The 13,574-nt window shown below is 41.7% G+C and overlaps 1 protein-coding gene across 1 annotated transcript in view; it reads right to left on the reverse strand.

Moving 5' to 3' along the window:
* The window catches only part of LOC131685732 (microtubule-associated protein futsch), a 298,318-nt gene that overhangs the window by 40,317 nt on the left and 244,427 nt on the right, over positions 1 to 13,574 (reverse strand). The window contains exon 4 of the mRNA XM_058969643.1: positions 5,338 to 5,510. Coding sequence (XP_058825626.1) covers positions 5,338 to 5,510 — 173 coding nt within the window. The remainder of the gene's footprint in view (positions 1 to 5,337; positions 5,511 to 13,574) is intronic.

Here is a 13,574-nt window from a genome sequence, read left to right on the forward strand (position 1 = left end):
TTACGGCTTATTCCCGTCTGCGCGGATGCTGACCCCGTGCATTGACGGGACGGCCAAATGGAGGTCGAATCGAATCCTAAGGCTCTCCCCCAACCCAAACAATATCCAGAACTCTCGACCGGTCCCTTTGTGGTCTTCTTTCGGCCCAAAACAAAATCGCTCAATCTCTTACAGATTTCGAAAGACCTAACGGAACGGTTTCCGGCTGTGACCGAAATAAGAAAGGTCCGCTCAGACAGGGTCGCACAGTGGCCGGAGGCTGGCCAAAACCTCAAAAATTTATTTTTGAAATATTGATATTTTATATTTTTCCTAAGTTTCTCATGTATTGAATGATGTATATTCAAAATTTTATGATCATTGGATAAGAACACGATTTTTAACACGAGTTTAAACGTACCAAAGTCCGGATTTTTTAATGATTTTCATTTCCGAAACAACCATTGCTCTGTTCATTTCAAATGCATGTTGCTCTTTTGATTTTGGTCCGATTTTAGCACAACTAGTTTCATTGAGTAGAGGAACGAAAGAACTTGGTTAGTGAGCAAAATTCATTTGGTAAATTTGCTTGGAACTATGACTTTTTAGTTTAAATATGTTTAAGGTGGTCAGATCAAAAATACTTTGTTCACTAATGTATTCTGTACAAATTTCGGAATCAGTTCGGAACGGTCACATAGTATACATTCTATGTGAAATTACCTCTACTTTTCGAATATCATGGTCTCGTTCTGTGCCTAGGTGCGCAAAAAGTTTTAAGCAGATTTTGAAGCTTTGTTGCTGATATGGAGACGCATGGTGTTTTGTGTAAAATAGTTAGATAATCTACAGTAAACCAACACGTTCAATAATGGTTTTTAAGTAGAGTTCTTCATTTTTTATGATATTGTTGACATTGGTGAACAGTAACGGAAAATCTATCATGAAAACGGAATCATAGTTATAAGAAAGGTTCAATGACACTGTATGGGAAAATGCATTTAATATTTTACGACTTTTGACATCAAAAATGAGCTCAGCACCTCAAAATTAGCTTAAATTGTGATTTTCAGCCAAATTAGGTAACATTTGAGGTTTTGTCCGACTTTTGTTTGAAGGGCCGCCACTGTGGGTCGTGTTGACTAATTCAAAGCAGGCAAACGGGTCATGAGTTGCACAAAGTGCAACAATTGGGTCACACAGCCATCCATTGTAGCAATAAGACCCGTTGTGGAAAATGCGGTGAGAACAATGTGGATGATTCATGCATTAAGAATGCTGAGAAGTATCCTTACTGTGCAGAGATACTGTACAAACTACGCGGGGATAAACTAAAACGTTCCCTTGCGGAACGTTCCAAGCGATCTTTCGCAGAAATGTTAAAGAAAGCCACGCCACCATCCTCAACGAAACGCTATGCTCTCTTGCCTCCTAACGAAGGTGAGGCTGATGACCCGCATAAGGGTACATCTACTAGGGTGCCTAGAAGCTATAGGAAGAGGAGGAACCTTTCCTCTCCTAAATTTCCTTGTAGAGGCCAGAAGGCCGAAACACCGTTTTCGATGGTGGAGTTCTTACTTGCTCTCTTGTCATGTAACAATAAAGTTCCAGGGCCAGACAGAATCAAATTCAACTTGTTGAAGAATCTGCCAGACTCTGCCAAGAGACGCTTGTTGAACTTATTTAATAAGTTTCTTGAGGCTAACATTGTCCCATACGATTGGAGACAAGTGAAGGTCATCGCCATCCAAAAACCAGGAAAACCAGCCTCCGACCACAATTCGTATCGTCCGATCTTGTTTCGCCTGGACAATTGGGTCGAAGCAAACAGCTTACTATTAGATTCACAATTTGGCTTTCGCAAAGGCAAAGGGACGAACGATTGTCTTACGTTGCTCTCAACCGAAATTCAAATGGCCTATGCTAGCAAAGAGAAGATGGCATGAGTGTTCCTAGATATTAAGGGGGCTTTTGATTTAGTTTCGATCAACATTCTTTCAGAGAAGATGCACTAGCATGGTCTTTTGGGCGACTTTAAACAACTTTTTACTAAACTTGCTGTCGGAAAAGCACATGCATTTTTCGCATGGTGACTTATCGACATCACGATTTAGCTACATGGGCCTTCCCCAGGGCTCATGTCTAAGCCCCCTGTTATACAATTTCTACGTCAACGACATTGATGAATGTCTTGACAATTCCTGAACGTTAAGGCAACTTGCAGACGATGGCGTGGTTTCGGTAACGGGACCCAAAACTGTCGATCTACAAGGACCATTACAGAATACCTTGGACAATTTATCTGCTTGGGCTATTAAACTGGGTATCGAATTCTCCACAGACAAAACTGAGCTAGTTGTATTTTCTAGGAAGCGTGAACCAGCACAATTACAGTTTCTATTAATGGGTCGAACTATCGCTCAGGTCTTCACAGTAAAATATCTAGGGGTTTAGTTCGACTCGAAAGGTACTTGGGGATGTCACATTAGGTATCTGAAAAATACGAAAATACGGGAGCTACTGAGTGCTTTATCTGACAAATCTTTTCAGATTACCTTGGTGTGGGTCCCTTTTCATTGCTCCATTCCGGACAATGAAAAGGCGGACTCATTTGCTAAGGTGGGTGCCAAAGAAGGTGACGTTTATGAAAGACCAATTTGCTTCAGCGAATTTTTCAGTATTACTCATCAGAAGCCCCTCGAAAGTCGGCAAAACTCGTGGAGCAATGGAGAGCTAGGAATGTGGCTACATTCGATAGTCCCCAAGGTATCGACGAAACCTTGGTTCAAGGGGATGGATGTGGATCGTGACTTCATTCGTGTGATGTCCCGACTCATGGCGAACTATTGCACGCTGGATGCACTTCTCCGGCGTATTGGGTTTGTGGATGGTGGAATTTGCGCTTGTGGCGACGGCTATCACGAAATCGAGCCCATTGTCTGAGTATGCACCGAGTACAGTTCCGCTGGGTCTCGGCTCATGGACATCCTGCGGGCCCGAGGAAGACCAATCAACGTCCCGGATGTGCTGGCAAGCCGCGATATCCTCTATATATCCCCTGTTTACACCTTCTTAAAAACTATCAATATTCAAATTTAACTACCCCTTCTTATATCCTATCATTCTCAGAAACGCTCTCTTCCACCTGTACCATACACACACGAAGATTTGATGCGACTCCAAGGCGACACAAAACATCTTTGTCGAATGAGTCAACAAATACGGGACCTACAGTACGAACATCACACGCGCAACTCGAAGTGTTGCCAATCCACATCTGAGCCGTACTACGAAATCGAAACCCGAAACCTCTGCCGTCTTGAGGAGGACCACCCAGCGTCCCAGTACATGATTCTTCCTGATGAAGGTCACCCGAGTCTGTAATCTATGCCGTTGATCTCCCGATGCCTGAAACTGAATGTTTATAATTTTCTCCCCTGTCATCTTTGTCCACCCTCCTTCAACTGACTTTTATACCCAGAAGTATTGAATACGAATTGAATACTCCCTTAGGAAATATTAGGTTGCTAACCGATTCGGATGCTTCATCGGGTTATATGATACTTTGTCAAAGATACCTAAGCGCGGAAAAATGATCGAAAGCCAGTAAACACTTTTGACGTAATTTTTACGTTTGGGACCACTGCGCGTCGCGAGATTAGACGAGTACCTGATGCGAACACTCGCACTCGGGATAGATAATGCTTAGACGCATACGCTAAGATGGTCGCCGCGTATAAAGATTTCCTGGAAGTCGAAACTTATGGCAGCTTTAGGAAGATTGCGAGGTTAAAAACCAAATTGAAGAGTTAATTGAAAGCCAAAAACGCAATTATTGACATCGCTTCGCAGGTTAACAGGAGATTCATCAATGAGCGTTTATTTGGTGCACGAATCGACGTATGGACAATCGAAATAGTACTAAATAAAGCGTGGAATGTACAACCGAGTTCGCCTAGATGGCCTGCCCGGACTCTCTGCCGGCACATCAAATTTGTCGTGTTGCTTTCACTCACTTGCTTTCTTGTCATGCAAAAGTAACGTCCAGGGGTTAGACTGAATCAAATTGAATTTGGTTAAAAATCTGCCTGGCAGCGAAAATGTACTGTTTTTTTTTTCTAATTCTCAACAATCTCCTTCAGCCGCGATCAACATAATCCTAACAACTAGGTGTGGTGCCGACCCGCACCTAAATTCTACTCCATGGTCGACTTCATCATGACCTGCATCTGAAGCTGCAGACTTGGAAATTTGAGCTGACAGCGATCTGGATGTCTGTCTTCCTTATAAAGGATCTTCTGCGGGCCTAAAGAATAACATCTGACGTCTCGGTTCGTGATGGCTTGACAGTTCGATACTGTAAATAGTGTCATTGATCTTCTGATTACTATAATGCTGGAACTTGTTTTTTTTTCTCCCCACCATCTCCACTCTATGATACTGTTACTATTCCGATATTGGGATCAAATCTCCTTGTTAAGGTCTTTTCCGAGCGTAATAAACCTCTCCTACAAAAGGCAAATTTTAATGGATGCGAAATGTTGCTACAAAGCAATAACTGAAATTATTTAACTCATCATTCTTGGTGGATCCTGAATGCAGATTCAGTACACCCAAAACCAACCCGGCAAGAATGTAGTGCGTATTTGGACAAGTTGTTGTGCTACTAGGAAGAAAACACTTCAAAGGAGCTCCCCGATGTAGCACAAATGAGTTGCAAACACTAGCAATCTTAGAGTTAACCCTGGTTTGGAGTGTTCTTATGAGAATTGTATTCGATAAAAGGGGCAAAAGATTCACAAGAAAAGTCCACTTTCAGCGGAAATAAATGTTATGCTCTTAACTACCCGTTTGTCACTGTGTGATTCAAAGGATGACCCTGCTCACTTGTTACTTGATGAACTAATCTGGAATATGCTTGCATTGCCATACATATATCCCAGTGAAAATGGATTGAGAACTGTGAAGAATTATGGAGCCGATTAATCTTATCGTAGAACTGGGTCAATTTACCGCCTTCCTGCTTTTCGTTCAATTTCCTGCTTGAAATGGTATGATTCATTTACTCTCTAGGGTGGTTTGCCTATTTTAAACATGTTCTCAGCCTGCATATTGGTATAAGTATTTTCTCATACTTTCTAGTAAGTGGAGGCCGAATGTTGGTGCGAATAGAGCATTACGATCAATGTGTCGTTCTATACAACCATGGTAAAAATGGGCTCACCACCCAATCTTCCTATCCCGAACCGATAGAAGAGGACTGTCTTGCAACGAGTGAAGCCAATTACCCCTTCACCGGAGCGTATGGTCATATGTTAATTGGTCGGTCGAGGGACGAGGAGTTGAATAGTCTCTTACCTGCAGCACCCAGGATCCGTTGGCGGCAAAAGTGTACCCGGTGTGGATGATGTGCCGATGTCGGGTGAAGCTGCTCAGCAGATTCCGTATGCACTGGATAAACGTGTTGATCTGGGGATGGATCAGGATCTCCGTGACGAGATTCTCGCTCGCATACTGGATCAACCGTTCACCTGAGGGAAGAGAAGAATAGAGCGGGAATTATTCATCGGTGTGGGTTGGATGAGTTGGTGATGAATTAATTATACCACAGTCACAGATAACAGATGATTAGGCTCCCATTTGAAATGCTTGTAGACAGCTGTATCTGCCATTTCAAATGAAACAAAAAGTAAACGTTTCTAGGTGGCGCAATGATCGATGCTTTCAAGATGAGCTGGTGGCAGCAGTAAGCTAATGATTTGAAAATATAATAAAGTTTTTAAAATAATTTTTCTGCGTGTCTGTGATCTATGATTGTATTAAAACCAATCGTGATTGTTAAGAATCATGTTTTTTAGCCCCTTAACAAATGCAAACTGACGTCCAGTATTTTTTCTCCCATTAAAGTTTGTTTCGCCATTTGCATATTAAAAAGGCAACCAGATATCTGGAATGTATGTTTTTCTTACTAATAAAAAACAGAAGGTCAACGATATAATTAGCTTGAAAAGCTTGGCGATAAAATCGTGGAACACGCCTCACTGTATACAATGTATTTAATAAAAATCAATAATCTTTCTGGGTTGACTAATTACAAACTGTGCCCGAATGTTGCCACATTTCCAGCAGTTGATTGATTACCTAACATTTGGAACGCAACTATTGTTGGTTTTGTTAGTTTCCTACAATAGATTGAAGAACCGTGAATGGCTGATTATTCCATAGTCCTTGAAACATGATTTCGCATTACTGCAGATCGCTTTTTGAACAATAGTAGCACCTCCAACGATCCATACATCAGTTGATGAGAATAGCAATCACTTTTGAACACGATGCAGTTTTCCTGCTAGGAGGTAAGTGCATCATAGCTCTCCTTTTTTGCATCTTACATATACTGAAATTTTAATGACATTCAGTTTCGTGCTATCGTAAGGAGCAGGAGGAGAACTTGATCCTGCCTGAAGTAAGTCAGGTTCATTTGGGTTGCCTTGTAGAAAGGGCACAAAGGATGAACGTGTTCAAATGGCTTTATAAATCAACTGCATCTCAGCTTCATACTCAACTCTGTATAGAAAAAGGGAATAAAATTCTTAGGAGCCATGTTTCTCACACCCCCACACATACACATACATACGTATATTCAAACAGGCGAAATTTTCCGGTTCTTTCGGCGTGGTTGAAAAGTTTCCGTGGTTTGAAAATTTGATGCCACAAAATTAGATGCTTGCAGTTACGTTCTTCTCCGCGAACACTTACCATAATGAAGCCACAAATTCAATTTGATTATCCTTGCTATCCCTCACTGCAATCCCTCTCCCGGTATACATATATATATATATATATAGTGCTCTGTCAGCCCGGTAGTGTTCATTATGTAGCGTGCAGAGCACAATTCAGCCTCTTGAATGTGATATTACACTGTCAAGCAGGCAGCAGCATTCGCGAGCCCTGAATGCCTCCTTGGAGTAATGGCAGGAAAGGGCAAAGTTATCTGTAGTAGGTGGAACGGGCTGTCTAGGTACCTGACGTACGAAACCGGGGACGAAGAGGCCTCCGGATGTAATTTATTATGAATGCAAGATGCGTGGTCTGTTTCACGCTTCACGGCAGAGGACTGCCCCTGTGACGAGAGGCTTTGCAATCAATTTAGTCAGCTTGGTACAAAGTGTTGTTTCGGTGGAAGGAGTGTTGGATGTTTACTTGGTTTATGTGCTTTATTTAAGAATTTATTTCTGTTGAGAATAAATGAGTGACTGGAGCATCGTTGGGTTTTTTTTCGCTCCTGGCTCGAAAAGTAGGCGATTACGTGATGTATGACAGTACATTATTGCGCAATATATAATGTTCGCCTACTATTTTAACAGACTTCGCAGCCGATTATTTGCGTACAGGGCGTTCAACATAACTAATAATCAATAAAAAATTAAAACGCCGACTTAATTCACTTAGCAGTGAGATGAAACATTTCTTACACATATCACTGTTGGATCATTGATTAGATTGAAGAACTTGAATTCAGAGTTGGCAGCTCCCTCTCAGATTTTAATGTAACTTTCTATACATGAAGACTTTGTCACAAGAAGCCACTCTGCATATTTTGTTTTTCCAAAAATGATCTAAACTGTCTTTTGAAAAGGGTCAAACTTTTTTTTACCAATTTTTTTCAAATGGCTTTAGTCTAAAAATGACAAATCCTACAAAAGATGTTGTAGGAGTGATTTTCACAAAATTAGTGCAATTTTTGAATAAAATTATTCAAAAAATTCGTCATCGATTCTTACGCTGAAAAAATCCATTTAAAAAATTTAAAGTCGACTTACAAAAAACTCCATCTTTGATTTGGATGAAATTTTGTTCAAAGATAGGTAATTATGTTCCCTACTTACCGTCAAAAATTCAAGTTGGGCACTTTCAAGAAAAAAAATTATTTGAAAAAAGAAATTTTTTCTTGTTCAAACTGATTTTTTTAGTGTGGTTTTATTCAGGGTCCATAACCCAGACACCAGAACCTAGAATCCCGAGGAAAGAACCCAGACTCCAGATTTCATAGCCCAGAGTCCTGAGGAGAGAGACCAGAATCCAGAGTCAAGAGTACTTAACCCAAAATACTGAGGCGAGTCTAGAGTCCAGAATCCTGAGTTCAATGTCAAGAATGCAGAGTCCAGAGTACATAGCGTAGCGATCAGAACCCAGAGTTCCAAAGACAGAGCTCAGACCCCAGAATACAGTGCACCGAGTGCAGATTTCAGAGTCCGGAACGCAGAGTTTAGAGCCCAGAGTTCAGATGCCAGAGCCCAGAGACAAGAAACCAGAGTCTAGAGTTCTTATCCCAAAAAAACTGAGCTCAGAGTCCTCAAAGGCCAAAGTCGTCAACCCAAATTACTGTGGCCAGAATCCAGAGCTCTGGGACCAGTATCCACAGCCCGCAGTACTTAATCCGGAATCCAGAGTCAATAACACAGAATCCAGAACCCAGCGAGAGTCCAGAGTCCAGAACTCAGCTTGAAGAGTGCAGCGTCCAGAGGCCAAAGTCCAGAATCTACAGCTCAGAGTCCAGAGACGAGAACCCTGAAACAATAGCTCAGAGTCCAGAGACCAGAGTCCTTAACCCAAAATACTGAGCCCAGTGTCCCGAGTTCAGAGCCCAGAGCACAGAGCTCAGAGACCAGAACCCAGAGACCCGTGTGTAGAGCCTAGAGTTCAGAGTCTAGAGTTCAGATTCCTGAGTGAACGATCAAGACCCCAGATACCAGACCCCGTGGTTCAGAGTCCAGAGTGCATAGTACAGAAATTCGAGCCAGTGCCAAAAGTCCATGAAGACTTTGTCAAAAAAGGCACTTTGCATACTTTGTTTATCCAAAAATGATTTAGACTGTCTTTTGAAAAGGGTCAATTTTTTACCAAATTTTTGCAAATGGCTATAGTCTGAAAATGACAAATGCTACAAAAAATGTTGTAGGAGTGATTTTCATAAAATTAGTCAATTTTTTGAATGAAAATATTGGAAAAAATCGTTTTAAAAATTTAAAGTCGATATAAAAAACCCCATCTTTGATTCGGATGAAATTTTGTTCCAAGATAGGTTTTTATGTTCCCTATCCCGTCAAAAATTCAAGTTGGGCACTTTCAAGGAAAAACAAAGTTATTTGAAAAAAAAAATTTCTTGTTCAAACTGATTTTTTTTTCAGTGTATTTTTATTCAGGGTCCATAGCGCAGAGACCAGAACCCAGAATCCCGAGGAAAGAACCCAGACCCCAGATTTCATAGCCCAGAGTTCAGAGTCCCAAGGAGAGAGACCAGAATCCAGAGTCGCGAGTTCTTAACCCAAAATACTGAGGCGAGCCCAGAGTCCAGAATCCTGAGTTCAGTGTCAAGAATGTAGAGTCCACAGTCCATAGCACAGCGATCAGAACCCAGAGTTCCGAAGACAGAGTTCAGAGTCCAGAATACAGTGTACCGCGTGCAGATTTCAGAGTCTGGAACGCAGAGTTTAGAGCCCAGAGTTCAGATGCCAGAGCCAGAGACCAGAAACCAGAGTCTAGAGTTCTTATCCCAAAAAAACTGAGCCCAGAGTCCTCAGCACAGAGTCGAGAATCCCGGGTCCAGAGTCCAAAGTCGTCAACCCAAATTACTGTGGCCAGCGTCCAGAGCTTTGGGACCAGAATCCAGAGCCCGCAGTACTTAACCCAAAATACTCAGGCAAGAGTTCAGACTCCAGAGCACAGAGGCCCAGAATCCAGAGTCTATAACACAGAATCCAGAACCCAGCGAGAGTCCAGAACCCAGCTTGAAGAGTGCAGCGTCCAGAGGCCAAAGTCCAGAATCTACAGCTCAGAGTACAGAGACGAGAACCCTGAAACAATAGCTCAGAGTCCAGAGACCAGAGTCCTTAACCCAAAATACTGAGCCCAGTGTCCCGAGTTCAGAGCCCAGAGCACAGAGCTCAGAGACCAGAACCCAGAGACCCGAGTGCAGAGCCTAGAGTTCAGAGTCTAGAGTTCAGATTCCTGAGTGAAGGATCAAGACCCCAGATACCAGACCCCATGGTTCAGAGTCCAGAGTGCATAGTACAGAAATTAGAGGCCAGTGCCAAGAGTCCATGAAGACTTTGTCAAAAAAGCCACTTTGCATACCTTGTTTATCTAAAAATGATTTAGACTGTCGTCTGAAAAGGGTCAATTTTTTTACCAAATTTTTGCAAATTTTTGCAAATGACAAATGCTACAAAAAATTTGTAGGAGTGATTTTTATAAAATTAGTCAATTTTTTGAATGAAAATATTGGAAAAAATCGTTTTAAAAAATTTAAAGTCGATATACAAAAAACCCCATCTTTGATTCGGATGAAATTTTTTTTCCAGTGTATTTTTATTCAGGGTCCATAGCGCAGAGACCAGAACCCAGAATCCCGATGAAAGAACCCAGACTCCAGATTTCATAGCCCAGAGTTCAGAGTCCCAATGAGAGAGACCAGAATCCAGAGTCGCGAGTCCTCAACCCAAAATACTGAGGCGAACCCAGAGTCCAGAATCCTGAGTTCAGTGTCAAGAATGCAGAGTCCAGAGCGCAGCGATCAGAACCCAGAGTTCCAAAGACAGAGTTCAGAGTCCAGAATACAGAGCTCAGAGTTCAGATGCCAGAGCTCAAAATCTAGAGTCCAGAGACCAGAAACCAGAGTCTAGAGTTCTTATCCCAAAATACTGAGCCCAGAGTCCTCAGCACATAATCCAGAGCCCAGAGCCCAAAGTCCAGAGCCCCTAACATAAAATAGTGAAACCAGAGCTTTGAGTCCATATTCCAGAGCTCAGAGTCCAGAATCCAGAGCTCAGATTCCATAATCCAGAGTTTAGATTCCATAGCCCAGCGACCAGAGCCCAGAGTCCCGAGAAGAGAGCCCAGAGTCCGGAGTCCAGAATACAGAGTCTCGAGTGCAGAGTGCATAGTCCAGAGTTTAGAGTCCACAGTTCATAGTCCATAGCTCAGAGACCACAGTCTATAGTCCAGACACCATAGCACAGAATCTTGAGGCGAGAGCTCAGAATCCAGAATTAAGAATGCAGAGTCCAGAGTTCAGAGTGCAGAGAACAGAGTCGATAATTCTGGGTCCAGAGTCTAGAGCTCAAAGTCGTCAACCCAAATTACTGTGGCCAGAATCCAGAGCTCTGGGACCAGAATCCAGAGCCCGCAGTACTTAACCCAAAATACTGAGGCAAGTTCAGACTCCAGAGCACAGAACCCAGAGGCCAGAACCCAAAATCTCGAGGCGAGAGTCCAGAGCTCAGCATGAAAAGTGCAGCATCCAGAGGTCAAAGTCCAGAATCTAGAGCTCAGATTCCAGAGACGAGAATGCTGAAACCATAGCAGAGACCAGAGTCCTCAACCCAAAATAATAAGCCCAGTGTACCGAGCTCAGAACCTAGAGTCCAGAGCACCGAGTCCAGAGACCAGAATCCAGAAACCACAGTCCTCAATCCAAAATATTGAGCCCAGTGTCCCGAGTTCAGAATTCATAGCCTAGAGTCCCGAGGAGAGAGTTCACAGTCCAGAATCCAGAGACCCGAGTGCAGAGCCTAATGTTCAGAGTCTAGAGTTCAGATACCAGAGTGAACGATCAAGACCCCAGATACCAGACCCCATGGTTTAGAGTCCAGAGTGCATAGTACAGAAATTCGAAGCCAGTGCCAAGAGTCCATCATCCAGCGATGAGAGTGAAGAGTCCAGATTCTAAAGTTCAGTGTCCATAGTCCAGACACCAGAATCCAGAGTCCCGAGGTGAGAGCCAAGAGTCCAGAATCCAGAGTCCCGAGTGCAGATTCCAGAGTTCAGAGTCCAAGTGGGCCAAATCGGACCGCTGGCCAATTCGGACTCTCAGTTGTTTCTCAGTTATGCTAATACTATGAAAGGCGTATATATCATTGTCATAGGTAACATTTAGCTCTGATGTAACACACGAAATTTGACGTTTATCAGTCGTCGCATTTGTGAACCAGAGGAAAATGTTGTTTTGCAGCGCTCTAACGTAACGTTTATCGGCTGTGTAGCTAGGATCTTATTTGCGTCAATATTAAATTTATTCAAAGAAACTATTGTGCTTCTGAAACTTTTGGATAATATCCTTCATCTGATATTTTGTTTTTGGTGGAGCTTTTAACGATGTTCGCTTAATCGATGAGAGAAGAGTAAAAAAGGCGTTGGCCCAATTCGGATCTTTTGTCATAGTTCAATTCGGACCCTCTTTTTCGCCAGATGATCATAATGTTTATCAAACTAAAAGATGGATGGAGATTGTAGAGCGAATTAGTTATCAATTCAGAATGGAAAACTAGAACTGCGCTGTACGAGCGAAAGGAAACGTGAAGAAATCGTTGGGTAGATGAATGCCGAAATATTCGTTCAATTTTGACACATTTCAGAAAAAATCACTCGAACTACAGAAGATTCGCCAGTGCCCTTAATCTAATTATTACTAAAACAGTTTAAATTAACCCGGAGGTGTGGCTACCCTAATATTGTAGCTCTTTTTTGTATAGATCAAAATCTATCTATCTATATCTATCTTCGATATATTCAAAAGTCAATGTTTGTATGTATATGATTTATGGACTCCTAAATGGCTTAACCGATTGCCGACAAAATTTATACATAGTAAGCATTTGTTTTGGAGCGTGTTTGTGTGCTATTTGTTGAGGATTATCTGCCCGTCAGATGGCGCTTCGGAACAAATTGTGTTTTCCTCCTATTTCATTGAAAGTCGCAGAAACGCGCGATGGGTATTAGCTATTTTGCTAAAAGCTAATTAAATTATATGACTTTTCATTACTTCTATTGGGAGATAAAAGTGTGGTCCGAATTGGCAAATACCAAATTCGTTACTGATACTTTTTGCATGTATCAGGCAACTAACAGTTGGGGAATTGGATTCTGAGATGATTATGACTTTCATTGGTTTGGTTTTCGATGAAAAAACACTGAAAAAAAATCAGTTTGGACAAGGAAAAGTTTTTTTTTAAATAACTCTTTTCCCTTGAAAGTCCCCACCTTCAATTTTTGACTGTAGATAGGGAACATAATTAACTAACTTGAAACAAAATTTCATCCAGATCAAAGATGTTTTTTTTGTAAATCGACTTTAAATTTTCAAAATCGATTTTTATAGTGTAGGAGTCGATGAAGATTTTTTTCAATATTTTTATTCAAAAATTTGTCTAATTTTGTACAAAACACTACTACAGCATTTTTTTGTAGGATTTGGTTTGACCATTTTCAAAAGACAGTCTAAATCATTTTTGGATAAACAAAGTATGCAAAGTGGCTTGTTGTGACAAAGTTCTCATGTACAGAAAGTTTCATTAAAATCTAAGAGGGTGCTACCAACTCTGAATACGATTTAGCGCGAAATTCGTCATACTAATATCTGTGATAATTGTCGAGACATAACGCCCGTCAACATAACTTATACAATACTCTTCCGTGTTCTGTTTAGCAGATAACTCCCACTGACAATCACCACACCAGGTTACGAGAAGGCGAACTATGGATTATTATCCTATGGCAATACTATTTGGGAATAATCAGATTGATAGATCAATTGAAGC

This window comes from Topomyia yanbarensis, chromosome 2, assembly GCF_030247195.1.
Source record: "Topomyia yanbarensis strain Yona2022 chromosome 2, ASM3024719v1, whole genome shotgun sequence".
In the NCBI taxonomy this organism is placed as follows: domain Eukaryota; kingdom Metazoa; phylum Arthropoda; class Insecta; order Diptera; family Culicidae; genus Topomyia; species Topomyia yanbarensis.